At 43.4% G+C, this 25,625-nt stretch overlaps 3 protein-coding genes across 4 annotated transcripts; 1 reads left to right on the top strand and 2 right to left on the bottom strand.

Moving 5' to 3' along the window:
• Positions 1–378: 378 nt before the first annotated feature.
• On the bottom strand, positions 379–3,559 carry ing2 (inhibitor of growth family, member 2). The gene is made up of 2 exons (XM_042094115.1): positions 3,250–3,559; positions 379–1,870 (listed from the first exon to the last, which is right to left on the bottom strand). Exons 1-2 carry the CDS (start codon positions 3,386–3,388, stop codon positions 1,074–1,076), a joined length of 936 nt encoding a protein of 311 aa, XP_041950049.1. The 5' UTR covers positions 3,389–3,559; the 3' UTR covers positions 379–1,073.
• A 318-nt stretch (positions 3,560–3,877) lies between these two features.
• On the bottom strand, positions 3,878–12,257 carry ccdc149b (coiled-coil domain containing 149b). 2 transcript variants are annotated; one of them, XM_042094113.1, is made up of 13 exons: positions 12,074–12,257; positions 11,376–11,537; positions 11,194–11,232; positions 10,770–10,877; positions 10,292–10,408; positions 9,926–10,098; positions 9,466–9,538; positions 9,209–9,293; positions 8,943–9,090; positions 8,468–8,544; positions 8,181–8,213; positions 7,785–7,877; positions 3,878–5,668 (listed from the first exon to the last, which is right to left on the bottom strand). In XM_042094113.1, the coding sequence occupies exons 1-13, from the start codon at positions 12,134–12,136 to the stop codon at positions 5,013–5,015; spliced, it is 1,827 nt and encodes a 608-aa protein (XP_041950047.1). In that variant the 5' UTR covers positions 12,137–12,257; the 3' UTR covers positions 3,878–5,012. The 2 variants fall into 2 exon arrangements, with proteins under 2 accessions (XP_041950047.1, XP_041950048.1); XM_042094114.1 differs by lacking the exon at positions 8,181–8,213 and having other exon boundaries at positions 12,074–12,256.
• Positions 12,258–12,348: 91 nt separating this feature from the next.
• Positions 12,349–15,934, top strand: qdprb.1 (quinoid dihydropteridine reductase b, tandem duplicate 1). The gene is made up of 7 exons (XM_042094116.1): positions 12,349–12,654; positions 12,981–13,073; positions 13,169–13,265; positions 13,510–13,650; positions 14,518–14,626; positions 14,797–14,880; positions 15,487–15,934. The coding sequence occupies exons 1-7, from the start codon at positions 12,562–12,564 to the stop codon at positions 15,584–15,586; spliced, it is 717 nt and encodes a 238-aa protein (XP_041950050.1). The 5' UTR covers positions 12,349–12,561; the 3' UTR covers positions 15,587–15,934.
• Positions 15,935–25,625: the final 9,691 nt, after the last annotated feature.

Below are 25,625 nucleotides of genomic sequence, written 5' to 3'. Positions count from 1 at the left end.
CAATTATATGACATGGGCCATTGTCACCAGAGCAAATTTGGGGTTAAGTGCCTTGCTCAAGGGTACAAGGAATTAAACACACAACTTTTCAGGTTACTGCATGCTAGTCCAGCTCATTAGCCACTACATTACCAATTGAGCTACCACCCCCCCAATTGAGAATGTAACACACAGTTGGAAAATAAGTCAAGATTCCCTGTTTGACATGTAACTCATCAAAAATCTCTTCCATGACTTCAGTACAAGATGATCAGTATAACTCAACATCTCATCTATGTCAACATCTTATATACAACTCCGTGGATGTCATGGTGTTCTAATGGGCATTTTCAGAGTAGGTCAAAGTACATGTGATGGAGATATAGACCAGACATTAGGGACAATACAAGCACAGGTTTATTAAATACACCAAGCTTAAAAAAATCTCTTACAAACAATCACACAAAATATGTAACAGTGGAACTGAATTGTCTGGAAGACATGGAGAGGGTGAAAAGTATTCCACTTCCTAAATGAGATGAAGAGACATTAAGAGCCAGAACCTAGTGTAAATCTCTACTTAAACCTTGTGCATAATCCAAAAAGGCTTGTCAAATCTTGAACCCTCGTCATAACACTGTAGGTTCCCTTCTGTTAGGGGGCCCATTTGTGATGCTGAACACCTTAGGGCATTCTAAAAATCTGTGCCAAGTTAAGTGAGGAGGGTGGGGGACATACTCTCACATAATCTCTGAAATAGAATCTTGGTGGCAGTAGTTCTAGCTTCTGTTTCCTCTTGGTCCTTCTGACGGTTAAATAAGGAGGTCACCTGATTTGCCAGCTACACTATACATCCCAAAGTGTTTTGTGTCAGCACCTATTCGAAAACCTTTGGCAAAAAACAGCAGCTGAGTCCTCAAAGGTAAAGTCTCAGCTTCTCTGTGATAGGTCCATAGCTTGACAGCACAGTCCACTTCAGTGCTCTTTCAAATGTGATTGTGTGAACTGCGATACTGTTACATCAAGTAACTCACCCCATTCGAATCCCCCACCCCACTCACAGCTAAACATACAAACCTCTTTCACTGAAGGCACTACCTTGACCGGCGATCTTTTTTAGGCTTGTCAGTGCTTTTGTCCATGGTCTTTTCATTGTCGCCTCTGCACTTGGGGCAATACCACTTGCCCTTGGGCTTGTAGGTGAGTCCAACACAGGTGAAATGGAACCACTCGATGGGGCACTGCTCGTTGTCGCAGCCGATCATCTCGCCGTAGGACACCTGCTCGCACAGACAGTAGGTGGGCTCGTTGGGGTCAATGGCGAACTCCACGGGTGAGGCCTCACGCTCCTGCTTGGCCTTGGACCGCTTCTTCTTCTTGGCCGACTTTGATTTCTTCTCCCGTGGCGGGGCGGGCACCTCCTCAGCCGGGTCCTCCAGCGCCCCGTTGGCACCGTGGCACGAGTCGCGGCTCTCGCTGTTGCGCTGGCGCCGTGGCCTGCGAGCTGATCGCTCGGGCAAGGAGCCTGCCGATGATGCCGCCGCCACAGCACCGCCACCACCTCCACCGGCGCTGCCACCTCCTCCTCCTCCTCCTCCTCCTCCTCCTCCACCACCACCACCACCACCACTGCCAGCCGCCTCGTGACGGATCTTCTCGCCTGGGGAGCGCTCCTCGATTGGGTCGGTGAAGCAGTGCGTGTGAGAGTCCATTTGGCGTGAGCGGTTCTCCACCAGCTCCAGCATCTGGGTCACCACATGGATCTTTTCATCCCCGAGCTCCTGGCTGCTGATGAGGGCTCGCTGCAGCTGGAGCTGAAGGCGCTTGCGTTGACCTGCATCTGTCTCACGCTTGTAACGCTCGTACACATCGTCCACCTCATTCAGGACCTCTGCACACAGGTAGGGATGGGGACAGAGAAGGAGAGGAGGCAGAACAAAGACATTTATTTTTGCAGGAAAAAGACGCTTGTTTACAGTACAAGTTGCTTGCATCTTAAAGGGGGTGTTGCTATAACTACTATGAAAGGGGTCCCAAAAAAATGTGCTTCAGTAACACACCTATCCACAATCACTGCCTTTCAAAAAAAAAAAAAAACTATCAGCAGTTGCTTATTGCGTTTTCTATTATACACTGTGGGCGCAAGGAACAAGGGTAAGACAGTGACGTTGACAGTCTGGTCCACAACGAGCAGCAGGCTAAAAATAATAACAAAATGTGCAATGCATGTCCAGTGTTACCAGTCAGCACTCATTTCGGTTGTCCTTTAGCAACCTGGCAAAGAAGCTGTTGCATGTGCAATGCTCAAAAATATATGGACATTACTGAGACCCATTTTAATCCAAGAGGGTAGACCAGTGATAGCCTAGCCCCCTCACCTAATTGTCCGGTGACGTTCATGTCTACACAGCTCTGTGTTTTTCTAACAATTTAAGGAAGCAGACCGCAAAATCCTTAACATACAGATTTTGCATGCGGGCAACAACCGAATCCGTAAAAACTACAAACTTCCTACGACGCAGCCATACCCTTCTTTTCTCTATGCCTGCTGACGTCATGAGGAAGCAAACGGTGATATATACGGGTGCAATGCATGCTTCCCTTGTCAGACTGAGAGTCCTGGTCGTCGAGCAGCTCTTCAGAAAGCCTGCGCATTCGCAAAACAAGATGAGCGCCGAAGGCTGGACTATTCTCGTGACCGCTGCGCTAGCAGAAGTTCAAATTCAAAACACTAGGCTATATTGATATCTGTAATATTCTACAGTAGGCTAAACAAGGTTTCTTTATACAGCCATAAGTGGGCCAACCTAACATACAGTTTCTCAAATCCAAGAACTAGCTTTGCAGTCGGTTGGGTAAACGAAGGGCAAGGTACGCCTATAGTAAAATCCCGAGTATTTACTTCGAAAGCTATCCGAGCTGGGGGTACAAGACGAGTTCAGTCAAAATGGCTGATCACCCGGCGTGAATATAGAGTGAAAATACCCAACATTTGTAAAAGGGCTAGTCTTCACTGTTACTCGACAGTTCCCGACAAGACGACACATTCAAACTTGTTTTCGGTGTCTTAGCACGACTGCATTGTTTAGTCGACTGTGAGACGTCGATGGCTAAATAAATAAGTTTGCAAACGACAAGGGAAAGCAGCTCATCGTTTGACATAATGCAATCTGACCGAAAGACGTTGGATATAAGATCGAATGACCAAATAATTGCAGCAGAACCGATGCGTTATGGCAAAAGGAAACACAAACATTCGTTGTTACATACCTTGATACTTTGTGTCGATTTCCCAAAGCAATGAAACATTCCGCTGTATGTCCAAAGGGAGAGACTCAACACATTCAAGGTAATCTTCAACATAGCTGACCAGCTGGGATTTTTCCACATTTGGGTAATGCGCTAACATCGTGATAGAAATGCATCAATCAGACGGTCGATGCTTAAAGAATTAAATAGACTATATCTCGAAGAAAAATAGAACATTCAAATATTTCGTGTGGTGTTGCAGTGTTCTTTCCGGACTGGCCAGTCCAACCCTCTATGGTTGTAATTCCTTCAAACAAAACTGTAACTACTACGCATGCGTAAATTAATGCCTTAAAAGGCCGCGATTTTGCATTTCGCGCAGCTTCCTTGAAACTGGGTTGGGCCAAAGAAACATCAAACCACTCTGTAGTGATGGCGTCACCATGACTCCTCCTTCTTTCTTTGGCGCCGTGAAATGAAATTGGTTACAACAAAATGTTACAGTGTAAAGTCAGGTTTGACTGTGCAATCATCTAGAGGGAATTTTGGGATTTAAAACTCAGCTAAATCCAGTGTGGTATATTCCAAATAATGAAAATGACACAATTTCAATTGACTTGTTACAAATGACTTGAAGTATGAACATCCAGGCTTTTAAACATAATTTATTTTTTTTAAAAACACAAATGACTGAATGGCTCACTTTGGACAGTAGATTATATGCAGGCATGCATATCACTAAATCAACAATGTTTTTTCACTATCCCTTCAGTCTATCAGACTGAAGAATATGTAGTATGCACCCAGTGTTTTCATTGATACAAGTACATAGGAATGTTGTGAGAGTATCTGAGAGGATGCACAAAATATACTACTATGACCTACACATTACGCTGAAGTAGCTGAACTTCTGAAATAGTCTACAACACCAAAGATGATCACTTGGTTCGTATTGAAGCGAGCAGCAAACAAAGACTGTTTTACGAGCAGATACAGTTCAGTTACAGTAGGTTGATTCTCAAGTAGTATGCTTTGAGTTCATTAAAATATGACAATATATTTCTGTTAGTGAACCATTTGAAACTTCTGACACATTTCGATACAATCAACAGCACCAGATCCTTCACCAAGGAATATGGTCTATTATCATCAACAGTTTTAGTGCTCTAGTCTTCTGCTACTAGTCTCATTCATACATAGTGGCATACTACAGTAGTGATTTTTGTGTGTATTTCTCATATGTTCCACCCCATTAAATCAGCAGCCCCATTTTGAGATTGTGTAAACATAACCTGCATCTACTGCAGATGCCCAGCAGCATAACTCTCCCCATACATAACGTTCAACCAGACACACTCTGCTTGCCAATCAGCATTTCAGCATTCTGTGGAGAGTCTACTCAGGATACTGGCTGTAATTTCACTGGAAGGTTTTGGTCCTAACTGCTCAAAAGCATGCCATAGCAAAACTGGTGACACAATTCACACGCTACTGGCATCAGAGAGAAAACAGACAACCAAAACGTCTCTAGGTTCGGAACAAGCTCAGTAATAGAATGGACCATGCAAAAGTTGGTGGCAGAGCGAGACAGCTGTGTTTTAATGTGTTTATCAACCTTGCTCAGTCATCCATTACAACCACTGATGCTGCTGATGATCTCTGTTAGTTATACTCATTTCTAAACCTTCTGCCCTCTAACGTTCTCCTGTTACCTCTGTGTTTGATTTAAATGCACCCCTACGCAGTACCCTACGCGTACCCTACGCAGTACACTATGCATTGTACTACGCAGTACACAAGTCTTTTTCGCTACTGTTTTCAGACATGAACTCTTCCTGCTCAGGCGCTGCCAGTTCCTCGTTGGCGTCCTCATGTTCATCCAGGAGTCTCTTCTGAAGTGTCTGAACTGCACTGTCACCATCTGCTTCAACAGGAGCCGTTTTCATGGGCGAGTCCTCGCTGGACTCCAGAGTCGGGGAACTGTCTTGCATAGGCATCCCATCAGCAGAGCTGTCCTGTGGGTCGGCGTCCACGGTTTGTTTACACTGCGATTCAGTTTCTGTGGCGGAGGATCTGGAGAACACGGAGGAGGGCAAAACAAGATGCTGCGGCGGGCTGCAGAGTGCGGGGACTGCCCCAGGGGACGAGGCCTCGTCCGCCTCGTCCACCGCCGTCTCCTCAGACAGGTCGCTGAACACGCACTCGTCGGCCTCTTGCGCGCACTCCAGCTGGTCGCTCGGTGACTCGCCATCACCGCAGTCTCCGTTGGTCACGTCTGTGCAGCTGTGCAGGACCTCCACGTTGAGCTGCAGGTGTCCGTTGGCGCGGGCGCAGAGAGAGCCCAGCAGTCGGCCACTCTGGCCGGTGTCCATACACACGTCAGGGCCATCCCCCTGTGTGGTCACACCTGTAGGAAGCTCCTCTCTACCTCTCAGCACATCTGAAAGACACAAAGAAGAGGCCACAGCAGATATTACAGTATTATTCTTATTCTGGGGGTTCTGTGAGCAGAAAAAAACAACTCTATTGCACATCGTCTGACAAATTGTACAATGGTTCAGTTTTGGAGTCTGAGATCAGGACACAGCAAAAGAATCAGAAGTTAGGCTATATTGGCGCTTTGCTACATAAGCCCAGGGATCATAGTATGACCTTTCTTCTTTACTGACTTCTAGTGGTTTCAGTGATTACTTCTGTAACAACACTGTTCAACAGTGTAACAGATTACGAAATATTACCTACAGATATGTAAGATATTTTATTACAGATTATTTAAGTACATAGCATAGGTAGCATTTGGTAATTAAAATACCAGGCAGTAAGGACACCCCCACATTGCTGGTCCCCTCCTCCCCAATAATAATTTGGCTAGAAAGCCAACTACACTGCGTGCCCGGCCAAGTCATCCAGGGTTCCTTCAATTGGTCAGAACTAGGCTCAACAACATGGCGCCAAATGGAAGTCAGCTGACTATCTGAACGTACTGAGTGACCAGGTTATCCCATCAGTGCATTTTGTCTACCCTGATGGGCTGGTATGGGCATATTTCAGGATGACTATGTCAAGATTAATCAATCTCGTTTTGTGAAAGAGTGGTTCAGGGAGCATGATGAGCCGTTTTTAGACACGGCCACCACTAATGCAGACCTGCATGCAGATAAACCAAATGTGCAGATGCAGATTTGCACATTCAAGCTCTAAGCACTAGCTACGATGCTGACTGACCACTGAGTTGCCTTGTGTTGCTGCTGCTGCCTACGTGCTAGTTGACGGTGGGCAGTATATATGGGTGCAGATAAACCAAATGTAAACAAAGCAGTGCTAGGTTAACATTTTCACACTAGTCTTGCTCACAGTCTTACTAGTCACATACTAGTCTTGCATAATCTATTTCTAATCGAAAATATGTTTGATAATAAGTTTTGGGTCTTTCGGTTGTGGAAGAAAGCAGTAGGTGGTAGAGAAAAAAAGGTGAAACTGTTATTAGATCCAGTCATGCAGAAGAAAAAAAGCAAACTACCATGATTGTATAGCTAACTACCAGGATTTTATATCTAACTACCAGGATTTTAAAGCTAACCACCAGGATTTTGAAGCTAACTACCAAGATTTTAAAGCCAACTACAAGGATTTCTAACACAATAGTTTGCAAATATATTATTCAATGGAAAAAAATAGATGTGGTCTTGACCATAACCCTATTTTATGAAAGTGCTAGAGAAGACTTTACACAGTGGCTTGACTCCTTTTCTCAAAATCTCAGTGAAAACAACAGAAATAAATACTGTGGACAAAAATAAACGCTGTGACGTGAGGTTGTCAAAACAAATGTGCAAATCTGAACTGTAATTTAAAGGTAAAGACGGTCCAACAGAATATGGGCATTCTTCTGTCTAAATACATCAATAACGCTGAGAATGTAGTCCTTGCGAAAGTTGCGGTCTTGTCTAAAAATAGCCATCAAAGGTTGACAAGTTCGAGATGTTGCAATGGATAGTTATGAAGCCATGACACTCTGTTAAAAGCAATGACCCCAATGGATGCCTTTCCTTCAGCATTCCTGAAGCAGTCTGTGCACCACGCCATGCAAAAAAGTAGTACTGGGCACAACATTAGCAGTGGAAATAAAATCTCTATAAGGTACTTGAGTGTTTCACTAAAAAACTGCACAACTGTAAGCACAAATGAGAAATACAAGATACCACTAAAAGGTTCTGAAATGGTGGAACCAAACTGCTTTATTCAATTTACCGGTACTCTTCTAATGCATTCTGAATCAAGTTTGTTTGCTTTTGAGTAATAGATTCAAGGCAAATGAAAATAGAAAATGGAAATCCCCAGTGTCTGCAGGGCTGCAGTTACAGGGTTACAGTTATGGCATACATGGCCCAATATCCAAGAACACGGGACTTTAAGGAACACATAAAACTTAAAATAACACCAACTTTCCTATCACTTTAGAAGTAACACTGCATATGTTTTTAGCACCAAGGAGATGTTTAAAAAATGGAAACTTTAAAACAGGATCTTATTGGCAGACAGGACTGCCCACTGACCTGTGGAGGGTCTCCCTCTCTCGATAAGAACAGGTTGCTCTGTAGGGGATTGCAGAGGCTGAGGGTCACTCAGTATAATTGTATCCCTGGCTCCTGTCACGACAAATCAAAGTGGTTCACAGAGGTTGTACACACAATTGACAACACTAATACAACGCAAGTATAATATGGTTATGGCTCGTGCTGTTGTCATTGTTTTTTAAAGTCAAAGAGTGAGGTGATTCACACAGGGGACTACTACCACTATGAGGACACACTCATAAACAATAACATGCAAATATATTCTGAGTTATTACACAAAGAGTCTAAGAGTGAGTTATTACACAAAGACACTGGGTCTCAGATGTACAAACTAGAGGGAGGGAATGAGGCACAGATGGTAAAGAGCAAACATACTCCCGAGTCCTATTGACACGTTGTATGTGAGTCCTTTTGACAGCAGAGGGAGAGAAAGAGATAAAGTCAATATTTAATGAGGAAGAGCACAGTCGGGCTGTCACAATCGAAACCAGTAGCAGCACGGCGAGAGCAACAAAAAGGTCACTAAATAAAGGAAACAGATGTCCAAGGAGATTTACGATAGCCAAGTATAATTACGACAGCAGGAAAATATAGAAGTGTTGGTACAGCAACTCGTGGTACGGTCTACAAGAGATTTTTTTTTTTTTTTTAGAGTTGTATACCTGGCAGGCTCCATAGTCCAGACACCTCCAGAGTCTTCAGTTTCTTCTCCAGTTCAGCCACTCTGTTTCCCAGGATTCTGATAAGAAAGACAGGGGAAGTCATGTTTCAGTGCTTTAGTAGACAATCCATCTACTAGCCACTTCTAATTAACTTTCACACAAAAATATACATATTCAAATTTAGGATGATTATTGCCTTTGTTGTCACTGTAAATTGCTGTGTTTAACATGAAACTACACAACTAATAATCACATTGTCCTTAAGTACAAGTAGCCAAATAGAATGTACAAGTTAAATTCTATTTAGTCTATCAATATTACTGGTATTGTTTTAGGCTAATTGACTTAACTATAAACTGTTAATTTCAGTGCTGATGCAATGTTTATTGATGTTATTGTAAGTCGCTTTGGACAAAAAGAGTCTGCTAAATTTCATAAACGTAAACATTAATTATGCTAATGAGTGCCCACTCACTTGTTAGTTTGTCGCTGGTGCTGGATGACCATGTTCTTCTCATGGATGGTCTCGAGCAGTGCTGTGGCCAAAGACTTCAGGTCAGAAATGGACTGGGGAGTGACCGGCAGGCTACAGCCATTGTCCTCAGACAGCAGCAGCTCTTGCACTGCAAACAAAACAGTGCGTCGGTGAGTTATTTACACATAGCTTACTGTAAGCAACCCAATTAAAAATGATAACATTTTGTGGAACAATATGTAAATGTATGGTCTTAGTTGTACTACCTTCTTTGGCGGAAAGGACTCCTGTAAGTGCACTGCTATTGTTTCTGCTGTACATTTTACAGTTCTTCCTGCTTTCTAAAGCACTCTGAAATATAAACAGTCAGGAGTATTTGTACAGCATCTTGAATGGCATACTACTTATAATGAATGGGCAATGGCAATGCACCCCTGTTCTAAAACACATCAGGCTACATTTTTCTCTACATATATAACAAAAACAAAACTAATTTAAAAATATTTTAGAACACTTGGATTACCTTATATTTCATGATATTACTTTTGAGCAAGTTCACCTCATCTTGAAGTTGCTTGAAGCGGTCATGTAAATATCTGGGTGGAATTAAGATAATGCATAGTGTTATTGCTTGGAGTAGGGCTGCAACAATTAAATGAACTGCCGACTATTTTAAGGAAAACATTTTCTGATTGCAGCTTCTTAAACTTGAATATTTTTTTTTTTTTATCTTCCTCCTCTATGAGAGTAAACTAAATATCTTTAACGTGTGGGCAAAACAAGGCATTTGAGGAAATAATATTGGGCTTTGGGAAACACTGATTGCCATTTTGTCCACCATTTTCTGGATCAAACAACTAATCGATTAATCAAGAAAATAATTGATAGATAAATCTACTGGTACTATGAAAGCAATCATTAGTTGTAGCCCTAGCTTAGCGTGCCCATCAATGTCTATTCAGAGAGAATAGGTAAGCTTCTACCTGTTCTCCATACAGAGAGCGTCTACATCAATGATGCGTGATTCGTGGCTGCCCAGGATGTGGTTGATCTCCAGGTTGAGACGATGGGCCTTGTCCTGGAACACATCCCTCTCAGCTCGAACGTCCTGCAGCTCATCTGCGGCCGCCTTCAGACTATGCTCCAACTCCTCGTTCTGAATAGACAACTCTCAGTTAGAACACAGCACAGGAGCAGATTTGTGTCCGTCTGACATACTCAACAACGTGAATGAGCTTGGTTTTTTTTGTGTGAACGTGAACAAGCCAGAATATCAGAATCTGGTGACACTAGACAGCAAAGTTGTTTATCTTATTATCCCAAATGAGATGGCCAGAAGCCTAACACACCTGTTCCCGAGCTTTCTCTAGCTGCTGAACCAGGTCCTCCCGTTCATGTGCTGGAAAATGGCGTGCTCCCACCTCCTCATCCCCTAGTCTCTGTTTGGCAATGGTCATTCTCAGCAGCTGTGAGGAGAGAAACACAGCTCCCGTCATTAATTTAAACACACTGAGATGTGTTCAGTCACCAGAACACATCACACATCGTGTCCTACACTGGAATTCACTGCAACTTCTACCACATAACAAGTTGTATTAATTGTCTCCACAATAACATTTTGTGACCCTGCGCCTGTGATCTAGATTACTGAACTATTATTTCTATAGGAATACCTAGTTGGCTGAATATTTCAGTGTTCAGACATTCAGTTTAAGTGTGGCATCTCATCTGTTCCCTTTGAACATATTCTGATACTATCCTAATGCACACAGGGAGGATGAGTGTGTGTATGTGTGTGGGTGGGTGGGGGGGGGGCGGGGGGGTTACCTTGTTGTCGCCCTGCACCTCGGCCAGCCGCTGCTGAAGCTCCTTCACCTCCTCCGAGAGTTTGCCACTCCGCTCTCGGGAGTCCCTCAGCAGCTGGGCCAGGTTCACCTGGACAACAACATCAAAGTGAGTGAGTCCAAACGAAATCAGATGCGATGGTAGTAGTGTAGTGGCTTAGGAGCTCGGCTAACGTGCAGTAGCCACAGAAGTCATGGGTTCAATTCCCATCTGTGACCGCTGTGCCCTTGAGCAAGGCAGCTCCAGAGAGACTGGTCCCTGCAATTGGTATCTGTACGTTTTTTTTGGATAAAGGATGAAATGAGACAACAATAAACTATCACGAGTGGCCTGATTGACAGGCTGCATATGTCCCTACTCATTTCCATAAAACACTCAACAAAGAATCAATAAATAGTTTCTGCACCTGATTTCGCTTCTCAGGTGGCAGAGTGGGGTCACCATCCTATTAGGAGGAAAGGGAAGATAAACTGATTACAAAATGTGACCGATGATTGGGTATACATCTGATCTGAACACTTAATCGGTGTTATCATTGCTGACACACACTTATGTTCACATGGAGACTATTATTGTTGTCACACTTACTATGAGCTCACGGTATTTCTTCTTCAGGCCTTGGTGCCTTTCTCGAAGCTGGTTGGCCATCAGCTTGTACTGGTCCCTTTCCTGCTGACATGTGTCCAGCTCTTTAGATAAAATCAGTAACGCCTCCTTTTTGCTCTCCAGCTTACGCTTGCATACCAAGAACTGAGGACAGGAACAAGGAAGTGATGAGATGAAAGTATTTCAATGGGAGGAAAATGAAAGGGGGGTGGCTCCACAAAGATAAGGTCCTTTATATTGTTGTATTCTCTCACATTCCGTACAAGGTACAATATTTCCCTATACACAGCATGCATTGAATCATCACAACAACACTACTGAGGAGACCTGAATTTGTTTTGCGCAGTTTTAATCCTGACTGACATCAATGACAGCAGCTGCCTTTCAGGCAAACTGAGCTCTGTCTGTAACGTTAATCTTTCCAAACGACCCGCCCACTTTCCTGTAGCGTCTGACTGGCTGCGCTTTCACATCAACAGAATGGGCTACCTGTCTTCAGACATCGACCTTTAGCTTCACAACAGACATTCTGTGCACCTGCCTGAACAAACCCATCAGCTTTGATAAAGCAACTGAAAAAGCTGACAATAATGGCATTCTCCATGAAATTAGCTTAAGCGTTAGCGAAAATGATATGTAACCAGGGGGTAGTAGCATCACAAATCCAAATGATGACTCACTTCGTTTACCAGTCCTTGCCAGTCACTTTCGCTTCTTCTCGAGGTGTTCATCTTTGGTTCCATTCAATGTCAACCTAATTAACACTGTCGATACTGAATGTATCAAATATAATTGAAAGGCATCTTTCTGCGTAGTGCGTTGCAGTCACGAAGTGAGCGTCCTGTGCACCTATGGTTTGAAGCTCTTGGTTGACCTGAGGAAATCGTCATTTCCGATTGAATTGGTCTTCCTTGTTGGTTTCTGACGAAATGTCCCCACGCGCTTTCCGTAGTGACAGCGAGTGACATCTGAAGCAGCGACCACAGTAGAGCAGTAACACATGTTTGTGAATAGAAAAAGTGTGTTTTGCAGGCTACACAAGTTACATCCTTACATGCAGACACCCTGTTGGATATTACGTTTGAACGGAACCTCTAATTCATTGTAGTGTAGCCAGAAAGCTAGGTAGGTAGGTACGTAGGTAGGCTAACTGTAGTCGAGCCAAGCCATGGCAGCCGCTGAAGCGCACAGAGTCATAGTTTACGGAGGAAAAGGAGCGCTTGGTTCCAAATGCGTGGAGTACTTCAGGTCCAAAAATTGGGTATGGAATTAGGCTACCATGTAATTTGTGTCTGTCATTAAGAGATAGACGTTTTGGTTGTGAAGCATGACAACTTCCAAACTATTGACACCCACCCCCTTTCATATACTGTAATCAATGGAATGTATAATTATCTTGTTTTTATTCCCGTAGAATTCTTCAAATATTTCCGTCAGAGGTTGCTTTGAACAATACACGATTTTGAGAAGCAGATCCAGGGATAGGCTATTTTTCATTTCCCATGGGCCTAATAATGTTGTTTTGTTTTTAATCTTCATTTCATCCATGTTTGCCATTCTCATCTCTTTTCAATGTGGACTGTAAAGTGGGTAGCGTGCGTTGACATTGCTGCCAATGACCAAGCTGACGCCAATGTGGTGGTAAACACGACCGAATCCTTCACGGAACAAGCTACCCAGGTTGTTTTCAGATTTATGTATAAAGATTGAACAAGCAGAGTAATTAATTATCAGCATAACCAAACCACATCTAACTAACTCCTCCACCATTTTAGGTGACCAATGATGTATCTGAGCTGCTGGGCGAGCAGAAGGTGGACGCGATCCTGTGCGTGGCTGGAGGCTGGGCTGGTGGAAGTGCAAAGACCAAAGGTTTGAGACAGCTGATTTAAAGCCAACATGTCCTTTGTCCCCTTGACCACAATAATTAACACAGTGAAAGAAAGACTGCCAACCAATATTTAGACGAATATGAATGTGTCTTTCATATCAGTATAGTGGCTACTGTATTTTGTAGTTTATTTTGATACCCTAATTTTCAAAATCAAAAAATTGTATTTAATATTTTATTTTAAAATACATAGTGATGTATTTTTGCACATCCCTGTCAACATAGTATTATACAAGAATGCTGATCTGATGTGGAAGCAGAGTGTCTGGACAACCACCATCTCTAGTCACCTAGCAACCAAGCATCTGAAAGAGGGGGGGCTGCTCACGCTGGCTGGGGCGAAGGCTGCCCTGGCTGGAACCCCAGGTAACTCCACACGTCATATTTTTAGAGGACAGAATTCAGTGCAAATAATGATCACTTAGTTCAAGCTGCCAAGTTGGTTACTTAAAGTGTGGATGTGATTTGCATGGGCAGGGTGTAAACTGAAGTTAGAGTGGGTGCGTACACATCCCACCTATGTTTAGGGCAGGTGCAGGACAAAGTATACTAAAGGTAAAAACGAATGAGAGTACGCACACTGGAGAAGCAGACTTTCTGCAGACTTTCTTTTTTTGGGGGGCAGTTGTGGCTTACTGGGTAGGGCTTCGGGCTTGGAACTGAAGGGTTGCCGGTTCGATCCCGACTAGTAAGAACGGCTGAAGTGCCCTTGAGCAAGGCACCTAACCCCTCACTGCTCCCCGAGCGCCGCTGTAGCAAGGCAGCTCACTGCTCCGGGTTAGTGTGTGCTTCACCTTGCTGTGTGTTCACTGTGTGCTCTGTGTGTTCACTAATTCACGGATGGGATAAATGCAGAGACCAAATTCCTTGTATACGCAAGTCTACTTGGCCTAGAAATCTGATTTATATTTACATTTACATTTCTCTTTTGCTTTTGCATGGGTGTAAACTGAAACATGTGGGCACATACAGAGGAAGGTAAACAAAGCACTTGCTCTGGTGGTATATCTATAAAGGTGATACCGTAATTTCCCAATTATTAGCCGAGGTTTATATATTGATTTTGCAACATTTCTTCAGCTATGAAGTTAATACACAGGGGCAGTTAAAATGGTATTGATATGGTTTTGTTTTTTTAACTAGCATAAAACACTGTCCTGCGGTTTATACACAATGTGGCTAATACAGAGGAAATTACCGTATTATGTGCGGAAACTCCTCTCCCTCTGTCAGGTATGCTTGGCTACGGCATGGCAAAGGCTGCGGTGCACCAGGTGTGCCAGAGTCTGGCGGGGTCAAACAGTGGTCTTCCTACTGGCGCTGCCGCCGTCGCTATCCTGCCGTGAGTAGCCGTGACAACCACACGCTCATTACATTGTTTCAATGATGGTGGCCAGCACACTGTCATTGAAATTCCTCAGAAACTGTGCTGCCTGTAGTTTTCATTCGTTATACAACTGGTAGTGCAGCACAACTTAACACGGTTATGTTTTGACCTGGGACCTCTTGTAGAGTTACCTTGGATACTCCAATGAACAGGAAGTTTATGCCTGACGCAGATGTCAGCGCCTGGACACCATTGGAATACATAGCAGAGTAAGTGTGCGTGTGCGTGTGTGTGTGTGTGTGCGTGTGTGTGTGTGTGTGCGTGCGTGCGTGCGTGCATGCATGCGTGCGCGTGTGTGTGTGTGTGAGTGAGTCCACTTCACTATTTTTGTGGTGCAGTGGACCTGCTGTGGTTTGAACTCTGTATGCCACTAAAGAAGGCTTTAGTCATTTTACTATTAAATTAAGCTTACTTCTGCATGTACTTCATCACAATTCATGTGATCACAATTTTTATGTTGTGTTGATTTTCCCTTTAATAGCCTATGGCATTACTGATTAAGTTCTCTGAAAATATTGTGTGAGCCCAGGGTGTCCACTATTATCTGTTGCAGGAAATGTTGGTCATATGTGCCCTGCTATGCCTATGCATATCCCAAAGTGGATGCAACAGCAAGTTCTGTCAATCAGACATGCATGGTTGCACCATGGAGTTTGTTCACTTGAATGCACTCAAGATTTTCGTATGTGCTGTAGTCTGCCTGCCACCAGATGGCGATGTTACACTGTTCTTTTTGGGTTTAGTCTCTGTATTGGCTGCAAGGACTGTAGAATGTCATGTGTTTTTCTCATCATAGCTTGTTTGTTGTGATATAGGTTATTCTATAAGTGGACCACTGGACAAGACAGACCAGCCTCGGGTAGCCTGGTGCAACTCATCACAGAGGCTGGCAAGACAGAGGCCAAACCTCTGTGATTATGTGTTTCTGTCTGTCTGTGAACATATGTCTCTGTTTGTCTATGGACTATGGAGGGCTATACTACAAGACAAGATTACTGGCTTATCCAAAAAAGTCTCTTCAGAAGCAATACATGCAGTAAAGTATTATTTTGGAGATCAGCGGTTACTCCCGAAGTTCCTGGGGTAAGCCAGTAACCTTGCTTCATAGTGTCCCCCTCTGTGCCTCTGTCCGGTAACCTGGCCCCTGTAGTTTACCACTCTGTAGTTTACCCCTCTGTGCCACTCTTGGTATTACCCAATCTCCGGTATGACATGTATGTTGTGTCTTTGATGTAGTGAATTAGTAGACCTGTTCCAAGACATTGAAGACATAACATACATGTCATATGTACATGTAAGTAATTAACTGGTACACTTAATAGGTTTATTCCACTGTACCAGAGTAACAAGGTTGTAGCAGCACAGCTGTTACATGTACACTGAAGACAATGAGGCCTTGACTGGAGCTAAGCATGCTTTGTATATCAAATCTATCATGACCAGATTTACCCCATCCAGCAGGTCTCAGGTCAGCTCTTTGCCTCTGATGAAAATTTAGGCAAATTGGCAAAGTTTTGTAAAAGCACTCAGTATTACAATGTAACAACTATATGTAGGTACCCACAAATACATAATGCAAGTACAATGATAGTACCTGATAGTACATGTTGTTACACAGGTTGTACCACTGTACCTAATTAGGTAGGTACACTGTAACAGCGACACATTAAAATAAAGTGTTACCCAATCTCCTCCTCCTCTGCTTGGAAGATCTAATGTCACCAATGGAACTGTAGTCTTAAATACTGCACACTGTGGTTTACCACAGGTTCTGACTTCCCCTGTGTGAGACTCAATCCATATTTTCAGATTAAATACCAAACATTTACAAACCTGTCATACATCATGTGTTGCCTTGACATAAGCTAGGACGATGATTTTACTGTAAGACAAGGCTGTGTAACACCAATAATGGAATTTACAGTCAGATCAACATGACCTTTCTACAAATAGCACTTGGGACACCAGACTGATTACTTTGTGTATACTTCCTTTTTTCATGTTTGTTCTGATCACTTGTTTTATGTAACTGTTGGTAAACAATGTTTGCCTTTTCAAAGAGAGTACTGACAAGCCTGGGTAAGTTCATTTAGAGTAAGTGGTAAATCCTCCTACAACAAGAGCATATGACATTGTTTTGTTAGGAGAATGAAGCCATACAGCTCTTCTATTAGGAGGTTTACCACTTACTCTGAGTTAATTTGCCCATGTTTATTAAACACGTACTTGGAATACCCCCCAGGTGCACTGTTTTTGTCTGTTTGGTTGTCTACTGCTGTTGGCTTAGTTATGTTAAATGCCTGTTTATTTGTCAAGCAAAATAAAATGCCCATCACTCAGCAACTGTCTCATTTTTTCCTTTTCTTCCTGGGATTATATTATATTATGTCATTGAATGGTTCAGTTGTACTAATGTACTAGTCTTTAAAATGGGTGGGAACAATGCAGAGAAATTGCACTGAAATGGATGTGAATGAATTGGGGTGGTTCACTCCAAAAACGACTTTGAGGAAATATCAAGATGTTATTCATTATTAGTGTTTTTTAAGCATCTGAAGGCCACAATTTCTTACCTATGCTATGCCTGACAAACAAAGTAGCTAGGCACTCTTTCCCTGTTAATTAATTGGCATAATGTCTTATCATAATGTTGACTATCCACAAGGGGGCAATGTTGTTCTTTTTACATGTAGTAGCCCGTGGGGCGGTTCACCTGATGAAAACAGGCAGAAAGCAGCAGGTTTGCTAATTGCAAGCCAGGTCACATTTATACATGGTTTACACATACATGTGTGTCCAGCAATCAAGCAAAATAGAGGCAAATAATTACATAAGTAGTTGAAATTGCATGAGATATTTTGGCAGTGATCAGGGGGAAATCCGCAATAAGCAGATGAGTTATGTATTGAAACCATAAAAACATAGAAACCTCCCTAGCATTCCATAAAATCTGATGTTCTACGGTTATGGCTTAAACGCATGTGTGTGTGCTGGTCCTCTTAGTATGCTGCATGCGTGGTAGAGTGAGATGTCCGACATGATTTATGGCCCTGTGCTCATGGCCTGGGTTTGTGGTGTGTGTGTGTGTGTGTGTGTGTGTGTGTGTGTTGGTCCTGCGCTCATGGCCTGGGTTTGTGGCACGAGTGTGTGTGTGTGTGTGTTTTTGACCATCTATAGTTGCATATCATCTACCATGTGTACCTTAAATCTGTGTGTGTGTGTGTGCGTGCACGTTGGTCCTGCGCTCATGGCCTGGGTTTGTGGCACATGTGTGAGTGGGTGTGGGCCTGTTTGTATTCCTCTGAGTTGCTCTGTGTTTGGGTGGACTCTTGAATGTTAGCGTCACTGTGGTGACAGTATACCTGTGACAGTATGTGCATACATATATGCAATTATTGTGTGTCTGTGTGTGTGTGTTTGCTTGCTGTGGGTCATGGGGACTCCAAATGCCTGAGGACAAGTTCTCTGATTAGAGGGACTCCTCATGCTTTAATGCCATTGGCTGAACAAGGACTGTGGGGTGGGGTGGTTGAGGTCATTGGTCCAACATGTGGAAGTGATTGAGATTAAGCAATGTACACATGAGATGTTTTGGCACACACACACAGATTTAAGGTACACATGGTAGATGATATACAACTATAGATGGTCAAAGAAATCCCTCACTATGCAACTTCAATGGACTTCAATATTACATGGCATCGCCATTTAAGTAACCCCATATGGAAGCTGTTACTACTACACCTCATGTCAAAAATCTAAAAAGGTGTGATGCGTATGTCTCTACGTGTGTGTTGGCCTGTTTATGTGTGTCTCTCTCTCTCTCTCTGTGTGTGGGTGTGACTGGGTGTGTATGTGTGTGTGTGTGCTGGTACGAAACCCCAGTTTTTATTGAACAAGCACTGAAATATTTTTGATTCAGTAGCTCTAGATGGCACTGTGGTCCTGATGTGAAGTTTGTTAGGTTATTCTCTAATTATAAAACACTGGCAGAATTGAATAAGTAATGCTTTGGGCTGTCTAGTTTCAAAGCGCCTGTTTGGCTTTTGGAGAGGAAGGAGGAATGTCTCCCAAACAGTCACAAAAAGTGAAGGAATTCAATCAGCACAGCTCAGTATAGTCAGCCAACACAAAGAGAGCTGTTTGGTATGCAGTGCTTGCCGTGCTTATTTCTGCTTTGCTCATGAGGAAATGGAGTTTTAAATGAGCGGCAGTCCAATTCATGAGCGAGAGAGAACCAAGCAGAAATGAGGACAGCTAGGTTTTGGACATGAAATTGTGAATCTCTCTTTCTTTTGCTGTCGCTTTCTCTCCCTCTCTCTCATTTGCTCTCCAAATCCCTTACTTCCTGTCTGTCTTTTGGCCTGATGGAGAGCTCATTTGAGCGAATGACTCAATTTTTTTTATTTAATAAACATTTTCTTTAGATATAGAGCTATAATATATGTTTATTTTTACTTTAATTCAAACCACATACTAAATATATAGAAACTGTGGGAAAGCACGACAGCAAGACTAACCTAACTGGGACTGTTGCGTTCGATTTGTGATATGTGCAAGATTTTCAAAATATGTTCTGGTGCATTACTGCTATTTTTCCTGTTTGCAGAGAGGATGGAGAGAGGGAGAGAGAGAGAGAGAGGGAGAGAAGGACAGTAAACCATCCCTCTGTTTCTATACTCCCTCCATCTCCCTCCATCTCCCTCCATCTCCCTCCACAGCGATGGCGTTATCAGGCCAGGCAGGCAAACGGGCAGGGCAGCCCATAATTTCAGCGCAGGATTAGGTTGAAATAACGAGGTCACCAAGTTGAGGTTGCCATGGCGACGCCACATCTAAAGAACAGTGGATGGTGAGAGTGGGGAGAGAGGGAGGCAGCGCCAGTGTGGGGCTCATTTATTTATTTAATTCTCTATTTTTATTTATTTATTTAGTTCCTTTTTTTCACCCCTCCATTTTTGAAATTCTTCTGCCTGCTTATACATTTTCACCCTTCTTTTTTTTTCAATGCTCCATCCACTGTGTATGTGCAACTCAGAGGAGGGCAACAACAATGGCACACAAAAGCTTGCCGACGTGTTTCAGAGCCTGTCTGAGCCTGAGTTGTTAGCAGACCTCGGTGGAGGAGAAAGCGTCCTTTATGCTAATGCCCCATGCACTATGGAGGAGACAAGATCATCAGAACTATATAATTGTGAGGCCTGTTTGTGTAGCGCAGAGTTTAATTTGAATGTAAATAGCCACTTCTATGTTAATTAGGCATACACTTACAAAAGAGGTGTAATAATCACAAATACTGGGCTAACAAAGATGGCCAACCAAACCTAGTCTAATGCACATCTGTGCACTAGTATCATCTAAATCATTATTCGATCCACTGTTGGGTATCAGTGAGATTGAGATGATTTCCTTCCCTCTTCTGGAGGACATAATCCCCATTTTCTACTGCATAATGGTTCTTATCATGCAGTTCAATAGACAGTTTGCCTCGGATAACATAGCTTTGCTTATCTGTTTGAAATTAATTAAGATACAAGCATGGCTCTAATATCTCGTCGGCCAAACTGAATCATGATCATCATTTATGCAGACTGATGATGCAATGCCCTCATCTTATATGCCTCACAGACGATTCAAAAAAGTGCTAAAGCTTTTACGAGGGAGGGGAGTTTAAAGCTGGTATAACAAGGCAGTACGTGCATGGGGACATAAAAGACTGTAATTCAGCTAAAGTAGTGTTTTTGCCATGGAGTGTTTTAACACAACTCTGAATCATACTAGTCTATAATTTAAAGTAGATTTGAACAACACCTTTCTGTGTCAGCAAAGCAGTAATGGGCCCTGCAACGAATGAGTATTTTTAGCAAATCTGAAGCTAAATGAATATTTCATTAAAGGGAGAGAGACAACAATAGAGTCCATGAGGATGGCTGTCTCTTACTCTGCATCTCTTTCTTTCTCGCAGACATACACTCACACATAGACACATACACACACACACACACACACACACACACACACACACACACACACACACACACACACACACACGCACACACACAGAGACACACACACACACAGCACTCACAGAAATAGACACTCTCTCTATCCCTCTCTCTCTCCCTCTCTCTTTCTCTCTCTCTCTCTCTTTCTCTCTCACTCTGCTGCTGCCTGCCCCAGCGCCCTCACAGTTCTTAAGCTCTTTCTCTCCCTGCCTCTAGCTCAACCTCCTGTTTTCTTCCCTCTCGCTCACTTTCTCTAAATCATTTCCTTTATTCCTGCGCACACACACACACACTTATATATATATTATGAGCTTTTTTTGGAAAGCATTTAATTAATTTGCAATTGATGGACATCCATTCTGAAATAGGACAAGAATGAATATCAGATATCTTAAAATCACAGACTAGTCAGATGCAGTAAATACCAGAGTTCCAACTGAATGGAACTTCACAACACTTGACATGCAATAAATGTTGGCTGAGCTACAACAGCAGCAACTGAAGTTTTGAAATGGCATGAATGAAACATGAGCAAATCATTGTATTTATTGTTTATACCAAGATGCTTGAACTATTGTTGATCATGGTCAACACCTCATTTATTCATAAATGGCTGGGGAAGTTGAACATAGCCTATCCTCTCTTTTACACGCCAGCACTCTTCAGCCATTTATACATTTGTGACAATAACAGAGTATCCCTTGTATAGGATATTTCTCCGGCGGAGGGCTGAATACAACCAAATAGGGTATCGCCAGGAGTGTCAGTGTGACAAACACAGCAGATGCCACTGGTATTATTGTCAACTAGACTGCACACAACTTTACCTCCCAACCTCCTTTTTTGTCCAGAACCCAAACAAATCGGAGTCCCCCTGAGCTAAGGTTGCAAGGCATTTAGTTGCAGATACACAGCGCCCCTCAGTGGCCAGAATTCTACATCACAGCCACATTCACTGAAACCAAAAGGATGAAATGTAAAAGAGAGGGAGAAGGTACATACACAGAGCACCCTGTAGAGTAATGCATGCTGTCATCTCTCTTTCTCTCTCTCTCTCTCTCTCTCTCTCTCTCTCTCTCTCTCTCTCTCTCTCTCTCTCTCTCTCTCTCTCTCTCTGTCCAATAAGTGAAATGAGAATCTGTACCCCCATGGGGAGTGGGGCAGCGTGGAGCTGACCTCAAAAACAACCCCACCGCCTGTAGAGAAATGCTCCCACACACACACACACACACACACACACACAACCTCCACAGAAGCCTTTCACTGTAACACACAAATACATTCACACACAACCTCCACAGAAGACTTTCTCTGTCACACACACACACAGCAGAGACTGAAGGGGAGAAAGGGATGGATAAAGAAAGCGAGACACGTGGAGAGAGAGAGAGAGAGAGAGAGAGAGAGAGAGAGAGAGAGAGAGAGAAATGAATGGTGAGTGAAAAAGGCGAGAAGAAGGGAGAGTGAGCGAGAGAGATGAATGAGAGAGTGATCAGACAGTGGGAATGTCGTGGAGAGAGAACACGGCAAAAATGAATGTGCCCGTGTTCAGACACATGCAGACATGGGTTGCACTGAATGCCTGATTTCTCGGCTACCAAAGCCCAGGCTCAAAATGGTACATCTGAAACGGCACAAAAATAATGTTCAAGTTTGGCACAGTGTACAAAATTATACCTCTCACTGTTTTTGTACAACATGCGATTCCAAATGAAAAAAAAAAAAGAATTTCAATGCCAAAATGTGAATTCATTCGCTCCTTTAATTGATCTCGCTCCCTGTTCTCTGATTGGATGAGGTGCAGGAGCTCTACAGGAGCCAAAAGAGGCTCCCTAATGAGGCTCCTTTCCTCTCTGCTCCTCTCCTCTCCTTGCCGTACCCATGCCCGTAATGATGTGCAACACGCGGCAGTTCTCATTAGCAGAATCACCACAAAGCTTCGTCACCTCTTCCTATCTGATCCGATTTTAAACGCCAGTCATACGTGGAGACGAGGGGTGCGCAATAGGTCTTCATGATTGTTTGAATTTAAATGGTTTATGTATCCAGCCATCCATCCATCCATCCATCCATCTTTCTGTGTGTCTTTATGTCTGCTTGAGTGTGCTTGTCTTACTATCTGCTCAGAGGAGTCCAACCAAGAACCCTTCACAGTGAGTCCAGCTTCCAGACTCTGCTGCTGGCAGTGCAGCTCAAACCTGTCATGAGATCTGCTGCTCTCTACACTGGGCTGGCATCCTCATAATACCTGCAGTGCATGTAAACAGCTGTCTACTAATATAATTATAGGGGCTACAGTTTCTCTCAATTAGTTTGGCCAATTTTCCCTATGATCATGTTGAACATTTTCTTTAAAAAAAAAAGTAAAGGCATTCACCCAAGCCAGTTAATATGGTAGTGACCAAAATTATAGATATCTACAAAAGGTTGTAACACACTGAAAACTCTTAGTTCCTGCCTCAGCAGCAAATATGTATGTCACCAAATAAGACAGTGCTGACAGACATTAAGAATGTAATTGAAACATTAAGGAGATTTTATCTTGTGAAATCCAGTGATACTAGTATGAAGCAACATAATGTTGTCTGTCAAAGTGTCATATTACTGTGTATTTTCTCCCCAGATTGGCCTGATGCATCGACTGTGGCTCTTACTGTGGCCAGTCAGACATACCTCCTGCCTTTGTATGTATAGCTTCAATTCATCGTTAGAGGTGAACGATCAATATTCAAAGGTGAAACGTGAATGCCCTGCATTTGCCCTCATTTTCTCTATATTTTCATGTGTCATGGTACCCCAGCCCAGCCCTGCGCTCACCTTCTTCTCTGTGCATCAGTGTGCTCGGGCTGCGGTGCTCTGGGCTTCAGGTGAGCTGTGTGGGATCAGTGATGGCTAAGCTGTGGGGCTGAGCAGGGATCAGGGTGGCTCTGTTTCTGTCGACGGGGCAGAGAGAGGCACGGGGGGGGGCAGAGAGAGGCGCGGGGAGGCAGAGGGGCTGAGTTGGGGATCCGGCGTCCGGGTCGCTCTGCTGACACCTCAACTCCCCGCGCCACTGGAGAGGAGCCAAGCCGCTCCCACAGACCCAGACCCAGCGCCGCACTCTCCACGGGGAGACGCAAAGAGAGAGAGTGTGATCTGTGTGTGTGTGTGTGTGTGTGTGTGTGTGTGTGTGTGTGTGTGTGTGTGTGTGTGTGAGAGAGAGAGAGTGAGAGAGAGAGAGAGTGAGAGAGAGAGTGAGTGTGTGTGTGTGTGTGTGTGTGTGTGTGTGTGTGTGTGTGTGTGTGTGTGTGTGTGTGTGTGTGTGTGTGTTGTGTGTGTGTGTATGTGTGTGGTGCGCTGATGGTGGTATGGTGGTGGTGTGCTTTGATTGCGTTATTACCTTTCTCAAAATTGTGTTCATGATGGAGACTGAGATTCTTTATCTGTGCTCTAGTGTCAAAAGATTGTCTATTGTCACAAATGTAAATTGGGAGTTTTGTGCTGTGCAGAGTTTCTGGTGTGGTTTGATCTATTGTTGTTTGGCTGTGGACTATGTTTTCTTCGGGCTGACTACAGACATTTGAAGATGCTTAGGGGCTATGTTTTGCAGTTCGGAGGGGTTTTAGTCATTGGGAGTTACTCTGTTGCATCTTCAGTTTCATCATTCATAACACATGGTGGTATGCTGTCTTCTTTCACAGAAGACAGCATACCATTGATTGCTTTTCATTTAGTCATTTATCACCATGCATGTTGAATATTTGTTGTATCTAAGACATGCAACAAATTACACACACAATTGGTCAATCAATCAATCAATCAATCAATCAATCAATCAATCAATCAACCAATCAATCAATCAATCAATCAACCAACCAATCAGTTAATCACTATATCAGTCATGTACTATATGGGGCACACATCAATATGTAGGACTACTAATGGCTTGCGACGTATACTTGTATGCAGAGGGGGTTAATAATGTATGGGGTGCAATGCTGTATATAAAAGCACATCCTCAGCATGGAAGAATGAACTGTGTTGCATGGGCTGACATGGACCTGCTGTGTAATATGTATACTACTCTGATAGACTTGAACAGTATTGGTGCTCTGTGATGGATAATAAGTATGCAGTAGCTACACTGTAATGAATGTAGGTGTGACATGTTAATAGTGCTGTGTTATAAAGTTATGTTTTGTTGTGCTGTCCTCTTTCATTCAACTCAGTATTACATAGTGGCAGAATGTTGTGTAGTGCTGTTACTTCATCACACTTCATACGAGTTGCTATGTAGTGGTGCAGTGACATGTTCAAATTGTGTGGCAGTACGCTGCGATTTGTCTGGCGGTACAATCCTATTTTGCTGTGTGCTGTGTTATTGTGTAGCAATTTGGTGGTATTGCAGGGCTATGTTGAGTAGTGCTGTGGAACAGTGGTGTGCTGTTGTGTGTATAGTGGAGAGGTGCAATGCTGTATTTGGCAGTGTTGTGTGGCACTGTGAAGTGCGATTGTACTGTGGTGCAGTGCTGTATTGTGTAGTGTTGTATAGTGTTGTGTAGAGGTGGAGTGTTGGTAAAATTCCACTCTCTCAGCGGAGCTGTGCTTTCCCAGGAGACACTGCCTCAGCAGCCAGCAAAAGCCCCGGCAACCACTCCTATTAACTGACCTGGAGGGGGAGGGGTGTGTGTGTGTGTGTGTGTGTGCGCTCGCGCGCCTCTGTGTATGTGTGTCTCGGAGTGTGTGTGCAAGGAGGGGAGGTTGTGATGGGTGGGTGTGGGGAGTTTGAGATATTTGTTAACCCTTTCCAGGTTTGCCATGAATCGCTGAAAGAGAAAGAGAGAGAGCTAGAGAGAGAGACACAGAGAGAGGGACATACACAACACACAGAGATTGTGGAAATCTGCTTGAATGCAAGAAAGGCTTGTGAACCAGGAGGTTCTGTATGGATTTGAGACATAAATAAACCC

This window comes from Alosa sapidissima, chromosome 1, assembly GCF_018492685.1.
Source record: "Alosa sapidissima isolate fAloSap1 chromosome 1, fAloSap1.pri, whole genome shotgun sequence".
Lineage (NCBI taxonomy): Eukaryota > Metazoa > Chordata > Actinopteri > Clupeiformes > Clupeidae > Alosa > Alosa sapidissima.
The sequence above is the reverse complement of the archived record's forward strand: the minus strand, read 5'-3'. Positions and strand labels throughout refer to the sequence as shown.

Bases quoted from the DNA above. Each gene is read 5' to 3' on its own strand.
- ing2 (XM_042094115.1), bottom strand. From the start codon at position 3,388: ATGTTAGCGCATTACCCAAATGTGGAAAAATCCCAGCTGGTCAGCTAT. The intron at 1,871-3,249 runs GTATGTAACAAC...ACCTGTGTGCAG, and splicing joins AATCGACACAAAGTATCAAG to AGGTCCTGAATGAGGTGGAC.
- ccdc149b (XM_042094113.1), bottom strand. From the start codon at position 12,136: ATGGAACCAAAGATGAACACCTCGAGAAGAAGCGAAAGTGACTGGCAA. The intron at 10,409-10,769 runs GTAACCCCCCCG...CTCTCCTCACAG, and splicing joins AGGTGCAGGGCGACAACAAG to CTGCTGAGAATGACCATTGC. The intron at 9,091-9,208 runs GTAGTACAACTA...TTTTGTTTGCAG, and splicing joins AGTCCTTTCCGCCAAAGAAG to TGCAAGAGCTGCTGCTGTCT.
- qdprb.1 (XM_042094116.1), top strand. From the start codon at position 12,562: ATGGCAGCCGCTGAAGCGCACAGAGTCATAGTTTACGGAGGAAAAGGA. The intron at 12,655-12,980 runs GTATGGAATTAG...TGGACTGTAAAG, and splicing joins ACTTCAGGTCCAAAAATTGG to TGGGTAGCGTGCGTTGACAT. The intron at 13,266-13,509 runs GTTTGAGACAGC...CTGTCAACATAG, and splicing joins TGGAAGTGCAAAGACCAAAG to TATTATACAAGAATGCTGAT.